The sequence below is a fragment of the Eschrichtius robustus genome, chromosome 15, assembly GCF_028021215.1.
Source record: "Eschrichtius robustus isolate mEscRob2 chromosome 15, mEscRob2.pri, whole genome shotgun sequence".
In the NCBI taxonomy this organism is placed as follows: domain Eukaryota; kingdom Metazoa; phylum Chordata; class Mammalia; order Artiodactyla; family Eschrichtiidae; genus Eschrichtius; species Eschrichtius robustus.
Window position 1 is genome coordinate 40,585,236 of NC_090838.1, and position 18,341 is coordinate 40,603,576.

At 36.5% G+C, this 18,341-nt stretch overlaps 1 protein-coding gene across 1 annotated transcript in view; it reads left to right on the forward strand.

Moving 5' to 3' along the window:
- The window catches only part of PPP1R21 (protein phosphatase 1 regulatory subunit 21), a 61,021-nt gene that overhangs the window by 35,273 nt on the left and 7,407 nt on the right, over positions 1 to 18,341 (forward strand). The window contains exons 13-18 of the mRNA XM_068564208.1: positions 170 to 262; positions 4,440 to 4,567; positions 7,027 to 7,179; positions 9,500 to 9,592; positions 12,067 to 12,309; positions 18,035 to 18,067. Coding sequence (XP_068420309.1) covers positions 170 to 262; positions 4,440 to 4,567; positions 7,027 to 7,179; positions 9,500 to 9,592; positions 12,067 to 12,309; positions 18,035 to 18,067 — 743 coding nt within the window. The remainder of the gene's footprint in view (positions 1 to 169; positions 263 to 4,439; positions 4,568 to 7,026; positions 7,180 to 9,499; positions 9,593 to 12,066; positions 12,310 to 18,034; positions 18,068 to 18,341) is intronic.

Here is an 18,341-nt window from a genome sequence, read left to right on the forward strand (position 1 = left end):
CATTCTATCTGAATGTGTCTACAATGATTTTAAGAGCCATTATTTTCAACATATCACAATCAGTATTCATTCTCTCTCTTCCCAAAAGTAGAGGGGAGATGGTGGGCTGTCAGTTTTTCAGGTGAATTCTTCTGGGAAAATGCTTAGGTTTGTGATCTTGGTTTCCTAGGTACGGAGCCAGATGGACTCCTTCGGACAAACTACAGTTCTGTCTTAACAAATGTTGGTGCTGCTCTGCATGGATTTCATGATGTCATGAAAGGTGAGGCTTGGAAAAGAACATAAATAAGCTTTGTCCCATTTTCTCAGATCTGCCTGAATGAGATTTAAACAAATACTGCCAAGGCTAATAGACCCCAGATAAAGGTTTAGTAGCATTTGGCTTACGTTGAAGTGCACAGCTTACTGCCTTCTGCTTTTCCCATCTGCTGCTTTCCTGAAGGTAAACAAAGTGCTGAAGAGAAACCCTTGTGCACGGAACTTTAGCCAAAAATACATTACACTGACTTAAGGCAGGTGTATGAATTTTATCAAGCCAGACATGCTGTTCAGAGGCATTTAGCAAAATACTGCACTTGTTAGAGCCCAAACATGAAGGAACTGAGGAAATGAAGGTTTAAAGATCCCAGAAAGAATGCATTGGTTTTCTACCCTCCTGTGTGTTTTTGTGTTTAGAGTACCCATTATAAGTCCTGTTTTGTTCAGGAGAGCCTTAAGGAATGAAGGTCTGTTTTCAAGCTTTGGTCAGTTTTTAGTTGCTATGTGCTCCTAAGAATATGCTTGCCGAAGGGCATTTCATTTGCTTCCTAGCATGTGATTCTGAGTCCTGACTTTTTAATCTGTATTTCTGCATGGCTTCTAGGTTTTTTTCCTCCGTTCTTTTCCTTTTGAAGACTGTTGGAGTAGGGGGAGGAGAGGAGGGCAGGAGCAATTATTAAGGACTATTGGAAATAGCCCAGGTGCCTAGATTTTTCACTGTGGTGTTTAGTGTACAATTAGTGACCAATTACTGGTTTCACAGAAAATACTTTTTAAAAACTTAAAACTTTGTTGGATGGCATGTATAAGATGGGTATATTTGGGGCCTTTCTATAGATTGGCACATAACCACATAACCTATGTTACTGGGAATCATTCTTAGTTTCAGTGGAATTACCCAGTACTACCTTACCATTCAGTCTGGAAAATGGTCCTTCCTGTGGCTTGTCTTCAATTATAAGGAACTTTAAAAGTCACTGTACTTCTGGAGCTAACACTGGTTGCAGGAGTCACAGCTTGCGTAGACAGTCTTGGTGGCAGGTGACAAGAGGCAACCCCAACCCTGCACAACCTAGTCTGGTCCATAGAAAACCCAAGGGACTGGTACCTTTTTCCTGTGCAGCTTTTGGTTTGGGGAGCTCAGACTTAACCATAGTCCTCTATTCCAGAACTTCACGTAACGTAGAACTAGGCCATTGAAACCACAAGTAGCTCTGTGGCTACAGGTTTTTTGGTTTTGTTTCCTAAGTTTTCCTATGCTAATGTTATGATTTGTTCCTGCTAGTGTTTTCTCTAGAATTTATAAATTTATTTATAAATAAAAGAGAGGCTGGAGGGTAGCTGTCCCTTGAGGATCTTAAAGCTTCATTTACATTTAAAAAAATCTTGATTTTATTTATATTTCTATAAATAATAATGTACTTCTGAGTTTTCTAAAAATGCTTTTGTTCATATATGACATAAGATGCCAAGTGGTCCAAATTAAAGAATGTTACTATTATTATTTGTTATGAGCTGGTGGAGATTATCAGAGGAGGATCAGAGGCTCCCTTAGCCCCCTTTGTGCCTCTGCTTGTTTCTGTCCTTGAAAGTGAACATAATATAAAGAGAGAATATTGGGAAACATGAAGGATGGTTGGCAAGCAGATTATGGCCTCTTGTTGCTAGTTTTACAGTTCAAATCTGTCTTCTTACCCAGTTGGAAGACTATTGTATATCTCTCATGAAAACTCAGAGTGAGCATTAACTGGCATTACCAGAATATACTTTGTTTTTAAGAGAACTTTTATTTCAAATCTTTTCCCTTGATGCTTCCTTAATTGCTTGGTCCAAGTTGGAAAGAAGGAAGGAAGGAAGGCAATCAAGAAGGCAGGCTGGGGTTTCCCTGGTGGCGCAGTGGTTAAGAATCCGCCTGCCAATGCAGGAGACACAGGTTCAAGCCCTGGTCTGGGAAGATCCCACATGCCGTGGAGCAGCTAAGCCTGTGCGCCACAACTACTGAGCTTGTGCTCTAGAGCCCGTGCGTCACAACTACTGAGCCCATGTGCCACAACTACTGAAGCCTGCGTGCCCTAGCGCCTGTGCTCTGCAACAAGAGAAGCCACCGCAAGGAGAAGCCCGTGCACTGCAACGAAGAGTAGCCCCCGCTCGCCGCAACTAGAAAAAGCCCGCGCGCAGCAACGAAGACCCAACGCAGCCAAAAATAAATTAAATAAACAAATAAATAAAATTATAAAAAAAAAAAAAAAGAAAGCAGGCTGGTCTCAGTGTAAAAAGAGAGAGATTTATAAAAATGTGTATCCTACAAGGAATTAAAATGGAAGTGAATTAATCTTTTAACAAGTGGCATTCTAAGTGAGAATTGTTTGATCTTTAGTCTCAAGTCTAAAGCAGGTAGACTCATAGGAAACATAAAAGAAAATAAATCTCTTGTCTAGGTCACATGATTTCCTTGTACTTTTTGGAGTTAAACTTTAATGTTGAGGAACACCCTAAATAATGAAAATATTTGGACTCGATAAAGAGTAAACAGTTGGATTGGGAGAATTATTATAGTCAAACTACAGTAGCTCTGATCCACTAGAAGCCACGGGAGGATTCTTAGTATTGTACATCTTTTATAAGTATTTCAATCACCTACACCAATCAACCAAGATTGCCTACCAACCCAGCTGTATTATAGCATTGTATACAGACAGTAAAATATTGAATAAAACTTTCTGTGGTGTATAGAAAGAAAATGTCTACTCTAGGGGCTAGCAAGTTCAGTATACAAAAAAATGTTCAGTGTTCCAATTGAATTTTCATTCACTTGGATATCTCATGAATATATAGAGGATAATCATTTATTTTTAAAAAATATTAGACATAATAGTAATTACCAATTAGTTGGTTCCTTCACTGTGACAACTGTACCATAGTAGTGTAGGATGTTAACAATAGTGAAAACTGGCTAAGGGTATCCAGAAACTCTCTGTAATTTTTCTATAAATCTAAGACTATCTTAAATTAAAAGTTTATATATGTAAAAGTTTATATATGTAAAAGTTTATATATATATGTATATAACACAATATATATAAGTAATGCAATTTCCTAGTTTTAAATTTCAGTAAAAGTAATCTTATTCATAAAACAGTAATTTTGTTAAATATCAGTATCATACTAGGTTAAATCTCAAATACCCTTTCTTTTTGAATAGTCTTATTCCCTTTTAATTATCTATAGTCTAAAATCAACTAAATTTCTTGATTCTGAATAAATGAAATTCTTTGTATACACACCTGCTATAAAAGTTAGTTTCCATGTTTTGTGATTTATTTTTTGCTTTGTTGGTAATGATAATTAATGCTGTTGTAACTGAAGTACTGTAAAAAATTCAAAGGAGGCTGTATCATAAACACCTTTTTATTTAAAAATATAATTGCCCTTCCTTGTAAATCAATGTTGTCTTGGTAATTCTCCCATTTTCCCTTATTTCCAGGGTGAAATTACTTTATTTCTCAGAGACCCAGAAAACCCCAAGCTTAGCTGTTTGGCCAATTTCACCTACTGCTGTTTCTCTCAACACATTTATATCTAAGCCTCTCTTCTATGCTTCCATAACCACAGGCCTTTGTTATAACTTTCTTGGACTAGAGGCAATAGAATGTGAAGCCAGATGCTAGAGTATCCAATCCTTATTTGGCCATGCAAACCTTTCTTATTGTTAAAGTATGTACTGGCAAACCGGCTAAGATCCATTGAGGATTGTGGGACATTGTGCCTGTGTTAGCTGTTCTTTTCCAGCCTCATGGTTTGTTTGTATAAGCACAATGTAAACTCTCATTTGTACCTGCTGGACTATCAAAACAAGGTTTTTAACTGGTAAATATTGCTCAGGGTCCTTTACCGGGCACTAGAATAAGGGCTAACACTCAAATGAAGGAGAATGAGACCCACCTGCTGGGGGCTGTAATAGAGACACCAGGATGGTGTTAAGAGACCCTCACTACTCTCTATTCTTTCCATGTGAACTTGAGACCTAATTGATATTCAGCACAATCCTCATATTTGGGACCATTTTTTGTCAGATTTGTCTTGTAAATTTGTAAGAGTAGATATAAGAAGTTAACGGGCTGGTTATCTGTATACAACTTGTATATAGATAGTAATGAGTTTTTGTTTGATTGGGTTTATAGATATTTCCAAACATTATAGTCAAAAGGCTACAATAGAGCATGAACTTCCAACAGCAACACAGAAGCTCATAACAACTAATGATTGCATCCTGTCGTCAGTAGTGGCATTGACAAATGGAGCAGGAAAGGTAATTTTTCTCTGGTTTATATTGACATTAAATTCAACTCTTAAATGTGCTCCTTTTTTTTTTTTTTTTTTTTTTTTGAATGACCTAGTAGGAAAATTGATCTGTGAAAGGATTTTCGATTACCAGGCTTTTTTATAAAATAAAGTTGTCTCCCTTTTCCTCCTTCCTACCTAATATTTGAAACAATATGGTAGTTACTGTTAAGCATTTGTGATGAGGAAGTAGGTCACTCACTTCTGATGTTTTAATGAGATATTTGATGATTGAAAGATTCCAGGTGGTCTCACTATAGATCCTTGTGTATATTAAAGGTCTGCTATACAGAAATTGGGATATAGAAAAAGAAAAAGAATTATAAGACTTTTGTTAATATTTTGTTTTTTCCCCTCCAGGTTTTTTGTTTGTTTTTTGGCAACACTTGTGATAATGCTACTTCTGTGGTTTTGTACCCTAATAAGTACTTTTAAGGTGACTTCAACATGTGTCTTCTCATTGAATTCTTAATATTAGATAATGATCATTTGGATTAGTAAGTACTTAATTGTTATTATAAACTGACCAGAGTGCAGTTTCTTTAAAAATTGTTCTGTCTTGGATAACTGGTTTCAGCAGGTCACATTCTAAGAGCACATGTTCATGTGGCTGTCATCAAAGCCTTTAGTGACCAAGATTTCTCTGAGAACTACCCATACATATAAAACCAAAAGTACTGTATTCAGGACTGTCTTAGCCCATTTATTTCAGCAGAGTCAACATAATTTCTCAAGAAAGTGCTAATCTCTATCTGTGTCGTATACCTTTATTTTTCTGACAGGTTGACCTTAGTAGGAGCACACTTTTTTCAAGTGTTTTAAGTTAATCAGAAATGATCATATGTTATGTTAGGTATTCAGTGTCATCTTTCCCAAAGTCAGACCAGTCTTCCTGACAGTCTGCTAAGTTTGGGGCCGTAATTAAAAGGTGTTACCTTTTGGATCTGTCAGCTCGCAGGTCAGTGCCTACAGGATTCCTTAGCCAGAAGACCATCCCCACTGCCTCCTCTTTAGTGCTTTCACCCACAGGCATTCTGGAAACTTTCTGAGGATGATTCTAACTTTGATTCAATTGTGAACAATTCTGGAAAAAGAGAATGTTGACATTTTACAAGAGTCTCTGCATTTGTCACTTTTTTAGGAGAACTCTGGAATATTAAATACCTATATACTTCGTAGCTTATTTTACATTTGCTTTGCCTGAAACCTTAAGAGTTGTCTCAAGGAAAGGTACTTGATCTTCACTCTGAAATTTTTATAAATGGTTTTTAGCTAAAGTAAGTATCTGAACTAAGTATTAGTTGGTGGCAGCTTAATACTTAGCTAATGTGGTTTGATTAAACTAAATTTTATCATTTGTAATTTTAAAAAAACCCACTAGGAAAGTATAACATATGCATGTTAAAGAACATTTGGGAAATGTAGAAATATTAGAGAGAGGAAAGAAAGTAAACCTCACCGTATACTACCATGACTGAAATGCAAACACTGTACTATCTATGTCATACACAAGGAATATACAGCTCAAGATTTTTAGAGTTTTCGTTTTCTTGGATACTACCTAACATAGAATTTCATTTGATACAGTAAAATATTAATGAAAAAGATAATCTTTTAGACCATTAGTGAGTGATTGCTTACTTTTTGAACAGTTTTTGACAAGGTAGAGTACTCTTGTTTCACAAGTTACTTTTTCTTATTTATTGAAATAGAATACTCTTTAATGTATCGAAGACTTTAGTTTTTCTGGCTAATAACTTTCTTAGACATTTTTATTTATATCACCATTTCATATAGCACTGTAGATTCAGAATCATGGCTCAGCAAAATTACAGTCATGGATCTTTGTTGTTGCTTACATAGATTAAGCAAATGTTAAACCTGTAAATGACAAGGGTCTGCTGAATTTTCAGTCTTTTTCTTTCCTGTTATATTTGTAATGCACAGATTGAGACTTACAGGATGAAATTTAAGTAGAGATCATATATTCAATATGCGAGATCATATATTCAATATGCTTGTATCACGTCTTGTGTTGGAATATGAAACATTCAAAGTTAAAATGCAAATGGAATGTATAAACCCAAACGTATATATTTTGAGAGCAGGGGCAGACTTAGTAAGGTAAACAGCTCATAAACGTTGTCTACAGAATAAATCAGAATCAGCCTTGGTTTTTAGGAACAGTAGAATTTGTCTAGATTAAGACATGTCACAAGTCTGGTCTCAAAATTTATACTGCATTGTGTTTATTATAAATCATTCCCTATGTATTCTTTTCAAATACATAAATGTGGGCTTTTGATCATGTGTTGAAGTTTCATTTACATTCTCAGTATCCTTAACTTTGCTCTGAAAACTATTAGATATGCATTTTAGATATATTATTGGAAAACAAAATCTATCTTCTTGTCACACTTGGTTTAGATTGCGTCTTTCTTCAGCAACAACGTGGACTACTTCATTGCTTCCCTGAGCTACGGTCCTAAGACAGCGAGTGGATTCATCAGTCCTCTCTCAGCTGAATGCATGCTGCAGTATAAGAAAAAAGCTGCTGCCTATATGAAGGCTTTGAGAAAGGTTTGTGAGCTGCTGTTAACATTTAAATCAGAGGGAAAATCTGGAATAATTCCAGAGAATGGCAGAAGTTTTCCCACAGTTCATATTGTTTAGGTTTTATACAATTTTGAGGGACAGGTGGTTGGTGGGTGTTGCGGGGTGGGGTGGTCTTTGGAGAGGAGGGTGGGACTGAGACCCGAATCTCACTTCCTAGGCTGTATTAGACTTACGTTTCCAGTGGCTGGTAGAGTGTTTAGGGTGAGACGGCCAGGCAGCCAGTAAGTGTCAAACTTCAGAAAATCTTAAACTTGTAGACATAAAAAAAATTGAAATACATTTATAATTTTTTTCTCAATGTAATAAGAATACATGATCATTGCAAAAAGAAATCAGAAGCAACAGCAGTACATGAAGAAGAAAATCCCACAACCCAAAGGTAGCTCCTCTTAACCATAAAATTTTAATGTGTATACATGCATGCATGCACACACACATTATAAAAAGCGGTGTATCTGGATACATAGACTGTTTTAGAATCTGTTTTTTTTTCCTCTTTAATGCATTGTGGATATCTTTATATAACAAAAATATATATCTATAAGTATAAATTGCTATCATTTTAATGCATCTAGTATTTCATCTATAGTATTTCATTCTATAAATGTGTGATAATTTAATTAAGCCATCCATTGCTAGTGGATTTTTAGGTTGCTTCCTATTTTTCACTGTTATATGCAACACTACAGGGGATATTCTTGCACATGCAACTTTGTATATTTACCTTTCTCTATTTCTTTTTAACTTTTAGTTACACATAATGCATAAATACATTCTTATATTACATGAGAACATTATAGGTAAATTACAATCCCTAATTCCAGTTCCTCTCCAGAGGTAACTATAGTTATCAGTTTGGTGGGCAACCTTCCAGACTCTTTTGGAGCATTTTTACTCATCTCTGTAAACTTTGAACTGTATGTAAAATATGAAGAATATAAAGACTTTTCTAAATTTTTTTTTTAACTTAAATGCATGTTTCATTGTGTAGCTTCCTTTTTTCATTTAAAATATGTTTTAGAGACCTGTCTGTATCAATACATATGATGGCTACTATATTCATTTTAAACACAGCATTGAAATCTATGATATAGGTATTCTCTTGTTCATTTAGGTAGTCTCTTTTTGGTGGGCATTTAGGTTGATTCCAGTTTTTCACTGTTAGAATTATACTGCAATGGATAGCTTTGTAAGTGCCTCCTTGGGCATATGTGTGGATTACTGAGAGGTGGAATGTTCTGGATAATGTGGTTTTAAGTTTTAATATTTACTGCCAGATTACCCGTAAGAGTGGTTGTACACTCCTAGCAACGTATAAGGCTACCTAATTGTTTTAATTATATCTTTATGATTAATTCCTAAAAATGGAATTGCTCATTCAAAGTCTGTGAATGTTTCAAAGGTTACCTATTTATAGTTTACCAGCAATAGAAGTATAAATTTAACCCGTAAATTTAATTTGTCAATCTTAGAAACAAGAGGTTCCATGTTATTGTTCTAATTTTCATTTCTTTGCTTATTATTGAAATAGAACATCCTTTCATAAAATTACTGTTTATATTTATTTCAATTTCCTGTTCAAGTTGTTTACCTGTTTTTAAATAAATGTTCCTAATTAGGGTTGAAGGAGTTCTATGTTAAGGATTTTAGTCCTTTGTTTATGTCGGAAATATTTTTCCTCAGTTTGCTGTAGTAATTTTTCAAAATTTAGAAGTTTAAATTTTTATATCATTAAACCAGGCTTTTTCTTTACGGTGGTGATTCTCAGGTGACTCTTGGAAAGTCAGTTCACCTATATTTTCTTCTAGTATTTTTGTGGTCTAAACTTTTTAGATTGAAATCTTCAGCCCATCTTGAATTTATTTATTCTGATATAGGTATGAAATTGGGGTCTAAATAGTTATTTTTCTAAATTATTAATTGATTGTCCTTACATGACTTATCCTTTCTCCATTGATTTAAAAATGCAACATTTGTCACATAATACATTTTTGTATGTGCTTTTGTCTGTTTCTAGATTTTCTATGCCATTCCTTCATCTGTCTATTTTGGTGCAAGTCTTATGGTTTTAGATAGTGTCTCTTATAACTGGTATGACATGTTCCCCTTCATTCTTTTTCTTTTCTTTTTTTTTTAAAGTTCCTTTTTTATGTGTATTAAAGGAACTAGTCTATGTTGACATACATCTGAATTTTATTATCAAACCTCATTTAGCATTCTTATTTGTAAGATCAGGGAAATGATGCAACCTTTTTCTTTATTTCTTATGATGCTTTTTCCATAGCCCCTCTTGGAATCTGTGCCTTATGAAGAAGCACTGGCAAACCGCCGGGTCCTTCTCAGCTCTACTGAAAGTCGAGAAGGCCTCGCACAACAGGTATGGCATCGGGAAAATCACGGTACTTGTTAAAGAGCATGAATATAAAATCCCCTATAGAAGGTTTTCATACACATAGAGCAATTTAAAAGGCTGTGTAAGTAAACATGTAAAGTTAATTAACACATGCTAAAAAGCACCATAAGCATAATTCATTGAAAACCATTTGTTGATACTCTAAATAAGTCATCCTGATTCGATTGGTGTTATGATTGCCAATAAAGTAATATCAGCACACTCTGGCCATGCTGATTAATTATTTAGGTACTAGATTTAAATGTCTGAAATAATAAGGCAAAAAAGGGGGGGTGTGGCCAGAGACTCAGTGAGTTATTTTTATTTCCTAAATGGACAGGAATGAAAAATTTCCAACGCTCAATTGATCAGTTGAATTTGGGGGGTACGTGGAGGTAGGCGGTACTATTTTTTTCAGAAGTTGGTACAAACTGACCGCAGTTTAGCATTCGCCAGAGATTTATTTACTTTAACACCTGGCTTGCTTTAGTTTTGGAAATATTTATTTTAAAGAGAGTACAAATTCATCTGAGACAGTATTTTGCCTATGCCGACCTTATTTTCATTGGACACATATCACTTATCTTTTCAACATTAATTCAAGAGGATGTTGAAACTAAAAATTTAATCCACATAATAATTCCTAAAAAAATTCCTGAGACAGTGAAATGTGGAATATCTTAAAAATTTATTTTAGATTTCCTTCTTATTTTATGTGAGGAAAGTAAGGCTCAAAGAAATTAAACAGCTTTTATCCATAGTAGCTAGTAAGTAGCAGAATGGTCTGACTTCAGAGCTATTGCTTTTCCCACTCTGCCATTGACCAGCTGCAGGCTAGTCTGATAAGCACTCCGGGTCTCACATCCTGCCTCTCTAAAGCGAGGATAATATCTACCTTTCAGGGTCCCGTAAGGATTAATTGAGCCAATGGGAGGCAGTGTGATACGGTGAAAAGAATCAGACTTATGAGCCAGACACACGAGGTCCCACATCCTGGCTCTGTTTGTTAGCTTTGCAGGTGGTCGAGCTGCTGGGACTTCAAGTTCTCCTCTTTGAGACGTGAGAATTGTAGGACTGTTAGGAGGCTTCAGTAGGATACTGGCAGGAAAATATCATGAACAGTGGTACGTGGTAATTGTTCAACGATGATAGTTGGTAAAGCATTTGGAATTCACTCTAAGATTGTTTTTATTTTTATTTAATTCTCCAGCTTTCATTTGCCTTGAAAATTAGCTCTTTTTAAACTTCTTATTGAAGTATAACATACTTAAAGAAACGTATATAAATTGTTAATATATTTCAGTGAATTTTCACAAGTAAACACATTAATGTAACCGGTAGCTAGATAAAATTTTTAAAAAAGAACATTTCTTCATGTAAGGTATATACCTGTAAAAAAAGATTGCCAGGACCTCAGAAACCTTCCTCATGCCCCTTTCCAGTTATTACTCTCCTCTTTCCCCAGAGGTGACCATTATCCTGCGTTCTTTGTTCTGTTGCCTGATACTGAACTTTATATTAAATGAGAATTATGTAGCATCTCTTTCAGATCTGGCTTCTTTTGTTCAACATTATATTTATAATATTCATCCATGTTATGTGTAGTTGTAATTGGTCAATTTTCATTCCTGTTGAGTGTTCTATCGTGTGAAAATACATAATTTATTTATCCATTCTTACAGCTTATGACTATTTGGGTAGTTTTCAAGTGTTTGACTATCATAGGGCTGCTATGGGCGTTCTTATACTTGTCTTTTGATAAACATGCATGTTTTTCTCTTGGGCATATACTTAGAAGTAGAATTGCTAAGTCATAGGATACAAGTTCAATTTTCAAAGATCCTGCCAAACAGCTTTCAAAGTGTTTGTCCCAAATTCCACTCCCCCAAGCACTATATGATAGTTCCAATTGCTCCATAAACATGTCCGTCTTTGTATTTTCTGTCTTTCATTTTAGTCATTTGGGTGTTTTTTGTTGTTATTTTTTTATTCATTTGGGTGGTTTTAAATTGCTTTTCCTTGGTAAATAGTGACATTGAATACCTTCTTTTTTATGTTTATAGTAACGTTCAGGTGCCTATTCAAGTCTTCTTTTCTCCTGTTTCTCTATTGGGTTGTCTATGTTTTTATCATTGATTTATAGAAGTTCTTTATATGTTATGGGTATTAGTCCACTGTTGGATACATGCATCTTCCACTTTGTGGCTTTCCTGTTTACTCTCTTTATTATACCTTGTGATAAACAGAGATTTTTAAAATTTCATTCTAGTTCAATTTCTCAATTTATGGTTGTGCTTTTTGTATCCTGTTTAATAAAATGTTCCCTATTCCAGGATCAACCTTTTTTGTTTTCACACCTGTGAAGTAGTTTTGGTCTACATTCTATAAAGTATTTTTTTTGGCTGGTAAGTTTTGTCTGCATCATCCTCTAAGGTGCAGAACTCTCTGTTGCTTTCAAGGTTCAGCAGAGTTTGGAGAAGATTTCTAAACTGGAGCAGGAAAAAGAACATTGGATGTTGGAAGCACAGTTAGCTAAAATCAAGCTGGAGAAAGAAAACCAGCGAACTGCAGATAAACTGAAGAGCACAAGTAGTGGGCAGGCGGTTGGGGTAGCCCAGGAAGGGGCCGCCGTGGTGACCGCTGTGGGCCAGGAAGACACGTCCGCCAAGGCTGTGCCAGAGCCCGTTCACAGCAGTAGTCTGGTAAGTGTCTTCTTTTTTTAAATGGTAATTGGTGGGGATCCATCTTAGTGTTCAGTGTTAACCATCTAAAGTACATGTCACTTGATAACAGGAATAATCCATGTGCTCTAGAAAAAGCAGATTGGTAAGCAGGATGCCCCCTTCAAAAAGCAACTTTATTAAATTCTCTTTGATTTTACATGCGAGACTTCCCCATGGTAAGGGCTGTGTTCCTGGAGAAGATATAGTAAGTCAAATTTAAGGTGATTCTGTTTTTCCACTGAAACATTGGTGATATGGGGGTTATGTTTCTGACAAAGGACTAACTGCCTAACTTTTTATAGAAATGACGACAAATACCATTTTTAACCAATTACGTGGTATATTCCTAGGTAGTATAAAGCTTTGTGACATATGTATAATATAGAAACCCATCAGGTTAGCTAACCTTCATAAGACAATATACTGACAAGTTATTTTGCAACTTTATATTTCTTGCCTTATATTTAATTGCTGTGATTTAGAAGGTGAAGAAACATCTCTGTGGAATTATAAAATTCAGTTACATTGAGAAAAGTTTTCTGATTATATTTTTCTGCCCACTGTAAAAAAAAAAAAAAAATTTAGAAAATCTAGAAAGTGAGAAATCAGGAAGGGAAGGGGAAAATACCCCTCAAAATTAGAAGGATCTCATTAAATATATTTCCGTTAGCCTTTTTTGAGAAATTTGAGGAGAGCCATGGCACTTCTTGACAGCCATGTCCTAAGGCTACCCCTGTAGCTCACTGATGCTGTTGAAGAGCAAGTCATGGTCCTCACATCTCCCTTGCATCTGATTCAGAGCATACCTGATAGTAATATATACAAATTAACTTCTATTTTCAAGATGTATACAGACCTCACTGCACCTCAACAGTGTCAGAAACCTGGATTATTATTAGTTTTCTTAGGTTTGATAATGATATTTTGATTATTTAGGAGAATACCTTTATTTTTTGGAGATAAATGCCAAAGTACTCAGGGTAAGGTATCATCATATCTGCAACTTACTTTCAGATTGTTCAGGAAATATATACACACACAGATAAATTAAGCAAATGAGCAAATTGTTAATTACTGAATGTAGATGGTGGCTACATATGATTATTATACTTTTTCCCCCAACTTTTCTATATGTTTGAAATTTTTCATAATAAAATGTAGGGGAGGAAAAAAGAATGAAAATTTTTTAGAAAAGTAAAAAACATAAAGCAGACTTCTCAGAGCAGTAATTTGAATGGCTGCTATGCTCACTGGATGATCCTATGTGACCCCTGATGGCAAGTCTGAGTCTCAGCCACAAGTGTTGCACATTGCCTCTGATAGGGGAAGATGACTGCCTAGAAGAACATTTAACCAACAGAGCAGAATTCTGACATCAGTCCGGGTACCATTTGGGGAAGTGCAACACTGCCAGCACTCATCTTTGGACTTCCCTTCAGAGCCTGTCTTATTGATCAGGTCAGACTGTTCTCCACTGGGTCTGATTTCTTTTTACTCCTGTCTTCTCTCCCTGCTTCCCTGCATCTGCTCCTTCCGTTTTCTCCCATTTGCACTAACAGTAATTGGTGCTGTCAGGGAGTAACTATGGGACCAGACCAGGCAGGGCACTGATGATAGTGATAGTAATTGCAGTAATCATGTGCCAGCCACGGTTCTAAGGACTTTTCAGTGTGTTAACTCAGTCAGTCCTCACACAGATCCTATGAGATTATAGGTACTATCATATCTTCATTTTATAGATGAGGAAACTGGGGGACAGAGAGGTAGAGTAACTCATCTGAAATCACACACTTGGTAAGTGATGGATCTAGGGTTCAAACCCAGAACATCTAGGTCCACACCCTGTCCTTTTAATCAACATGGCCTTGTGCTCTGATGGGTGTCAGAAAATAGATCAGCAGACAAATGTATTTGTTTATGGCTTACCTTTCTGAAGTACTGGAAGTTGGCAACACTGGTGTATTTGAGTCATTAATGTCAATTGCTGAAAGTTGAGGACTGTCTTTTTATTTGAACATTTTCAAAGGAGAGCACACTATTCTTACATATGTAAGTGAGAAGGATTTCCAGGGACATGGGAAACCTTTAGTACCAAACACTATTGGGCTGTGAGTGATGATGACTTTATTTGGGTTTGGTGAGTTTGGAAATTGCTATAACTTTAAGTTGTCTGTCTGGTTAGCATGTGTGTGCTATTTCTGTCTGCATCTGTTAAGGATCTCTTTCCTCCCACCCACTTCATAAGGTGCTAGCATAGTAATTTTCCTAGAGTATGTTACTGATTATGCACTCTATTGCTTCTAGACTTTTAGTGGCTCTCTATTATCTATAGGATATAGTCCACTCATTAGTTTGGCATTCAAGGTCTGTGAACACCTATTCCAAACTACCTTTCTTCAGCATTTCCCTGTACAAACTCAAACCGAGCTCTCTTTCCTGGTAATGTTTTTTGTGTTTTTGCCTCCCTGTCATTGTTCAAGCTGTTTCTTTTGCCTGGATACCTGTTTATTCATAACTCCTGTCACCTACATGCTCAAATACTTTGCCTTCCAACTCCTCGACTTTCTTGAATTCAAAACTCTTCCCATCATTTAAGGTACAGTTGAGTTGCCACATTTTCCATGAACCCCAGTTTTGGGCATTGTCTTTGACAGTCAGGATCAGAGAACCAAGACCTGGTTGGCCTCCTTGCATTTTTCACAGTCTAGTCTATATGGTGAATCTATTCCCGTCCCTTGGTTGCTTTCAGTCTCATGGAATGAGAGCCTGGATAGACATCTGTCCAGAGTGCTGTGGGATCACAGAGAAGTCGCCTGGAGGGCTTGGGGAGGACATCCCAAAGGAGGTAACATGGGTGGGTTTCATAAATGAGCAGGAGGCCAAGGCAGGAGAAGAGTATTTCAGGCTGAGAGAAGGGTCTCCCCACATAACTCTCTTTCTCTTCTGCATGTGGCAGATTCCTGCCAAAAATAACCTGGAGACAATAGAGAGAAAAAGCAACGGCATTTTTTTTTTTTTTTTTTTGCCTTCCCTGATGTTTCCTTTTCAGCCTTTCTTTTTATCACCCCACCCCCCCAACCTCCCATCCTGCCTTAAGTAAAGTTAAGTGAACTAAGTGTGTGTGTCTCCTTCTGTTGTCTTCCTCTTGGGTGTTGGAGCAAAGTCTGTGCCCATTGTAAAGTTAATTGATTAACAAAGGAAACTCACAAGTCCCCAGAAGATTCCTTTGGTTCAAGCACTTTGGGGCCGAAAAAGTTACATCAGATAGAAACTTCTTATTTCTAACCCTATAGCATTGCAAAAGTTAAATGCTTATTATGTTTCATTAACATATCTAGGACTGTAATTTGAACATTCAGCCCCCTGTTAATTATTGTAATAAAAGATAGGGGCTTCCCTGGTGGTGCAGTGGTTAAGAATCCGCCTGCCAATGCAGGGACCACGGGTTCGATCCCTGGTCCGGGAAGATCCCACATGCCATGGAGCAACTAAGCCTGTGCGCCACAACTACAGGGCCCGTGAGCCACAACTACAGAGCCCGCGAGCCACAACTACAGAGCCCACGAGCCACAACTACTGAGCTTGCGAGCCACAACTACTGAGCTCGCGAGCCACAACTACTGAGCCCACATGCCACAACTGCTGAAGCCCGCGTGCCTAGAACCCCTGCTCCGCAACAAGAGAAGCCACCACAATGAAGAGTAGCCCCCGCTTGCCGCAACTAGAGAAAGCCCATGCACAGCAAAGAAGACACAATGCAGCCAAAAAAAAAAAAAAAACAAGCAGTAACCTCAAGAAAGACAAATACAAGTTTCCATTTTTTTTTGCTGAAATTAAAAAGCATTGCTTAAATTCACAGAGTTTTAAAATATATATATTTCAAGTATAAAAACAATACATGTACATTGTAGATAATTTTAAAATACAAAAGAATAAAAGAAGAAAAAAAATGTTGAAATTTTCCTGAATACCCAACAACCACTGTTAACATTTTTTTCTACAAAATTTCATACTTGGTTGACATTATACTATATAAAATTTAAAATCTTTTAGCATAACATTAATACACAAACATTTATCCTGTTATTAGAAACTCTATGTAAACTTAGTTATTGATTCCACAGTATTCTATATAGAATATGCCTTAGTTTACCTATGATTGGACATTGGTTACAATTTTTATTATTTTAAATAACATCTCATGTTTATGCATAAGATTCTTTCTGCATCCAGATGATTTCTTTGGGATAACCCAATAACTCTCAAGGTTAGAGTTATTGGGTCAAAAGGCATGAATGTTTTTACGTTCCTTGATCTTTATTGCCAAATTATTTTATCAAAGGACTGTATTAGTTTAAACTCTCATCAGCGGCATATGAGAAAATGTTGAAATTATAAATGTTGTAGCTTTTTCTTGAAGTTATATGATTCCATTCCTTTTCAGGACTGTGTGCTCTACCACATTGTCAAACCATAACCCAGGAGTAAAGGGGATAAGGGGTAAATCCCATGCTTGTGATTTATTTTGCCAAATGTACTCATATTTGAATGTATAAAATTAAAGTGATGAGTGTTACTGTAAACGGTTTTTCACTGAAAGACTAATTGCTGTTCCTGCTTTAGTGTGTAGAAAATTAGGGCTCCTCTGTCAAAAAAGGTCTCATAAAAGCTCCTTTCACAGCTGGGTGGGCATGACATTCATGTACTGCTCACAGTTCAGAGTAGTGCTCTTGAGGATATTATTTAGAATCCATGAAAACAGTTTGTTGAGTGTCATCTCTGATTAACAGAATCCATCAAAACTGAGTTTCCAATAGTTTCCTTAACTTATTGAGCCCAAGCACTTGCCCTTCCACTGTGAACAATAAAATGAATTCAAGAACCATGACTACTATCTGTTTCTGAACTCTGAATCCACAAAAGCAAGCTTTAAAAAACCTGGCAGCACTTCACTATGTGTATAATACATATTCTTTTTCATTAGTTTAAATCTGAAATGAATACTTATTAATGTCATAATGATATTTCTTCTTTATCCTTTTGAGCTTTCAGCCAGAGAGTTTGCTGTTTGTGTTTTGTGTTTGGAATGTTTAGTTATTATGGTCACCGTGAAACTGTCTTTAGGTCTCCTTGGCCGCTGCTTTGGAAATAAGCGTAGCAATGAAAAGAGGAGTTAAAAACTGTTCTTCCTCTCTCTCTTCCCAGACAATTTGTTGGGTTTCAGTGAAAACAGCTAACAGCATTCTGATAGAGGAAGTAGTGATGGTCACTATCCATTACTGCCTCATGACAGAAATCATGACTGTGGTTACTTATCTGTAGGTCCAGCTTCTTTGTATTGAAAGATGGTTGATTTGAGGGTAATCGTCTAGAGCTCCACTGCTAGTGTGCTTGGTTTTTTGTTGTTGTTTTGTTTGTTCATTTTGGGTTTTTTTAATGTTGCTTATTTTATTTTTATTTATTTTATTTTATTTTTTTGGCCACGCCATGCAGCCTGTGGGATCTTAGTTCCCCAACCAGGGATCGAACCCCAGGCCCACAGCAGTGAAAGGTCTGAGTCCTAACCCCTGGACTGCCAGGGAATTCCCACAAGTGTGCTTTGAAACAGTGTGAACCGAGAAGAGAAAAAGCATTACAAGTGTTAAAGCTATTGCGTTTGAAGTGTAAGCAGTCTGTTCTAAAGCTTTTTTCCCTTATGTTCTAGATTGGGATTTTAACCAGGACGTCTGACAGTGAGGTAATGTGTGCTTAACATCATGTTGTTTGTTAGTAAACATCTTGCCACATGTTTGTTGACAAAATCCGGCAAAAGTCAGCTTCATCTAATTGCGTTTCTGACAATTCTAGCAAATGTGGATCCATGTTGCTTTTCTCTCTGGGTCAGTTTTAACTGTCACCAATAAATTACAGCCTGTCTGTAATTGCCTCCTTGAATGACTTGACTTGGCAGTTTGACAAGCTCGCTGGCATGTGGCAGGAGGCTGCAAGCCATTACCCTTCCAGTGGGCCGG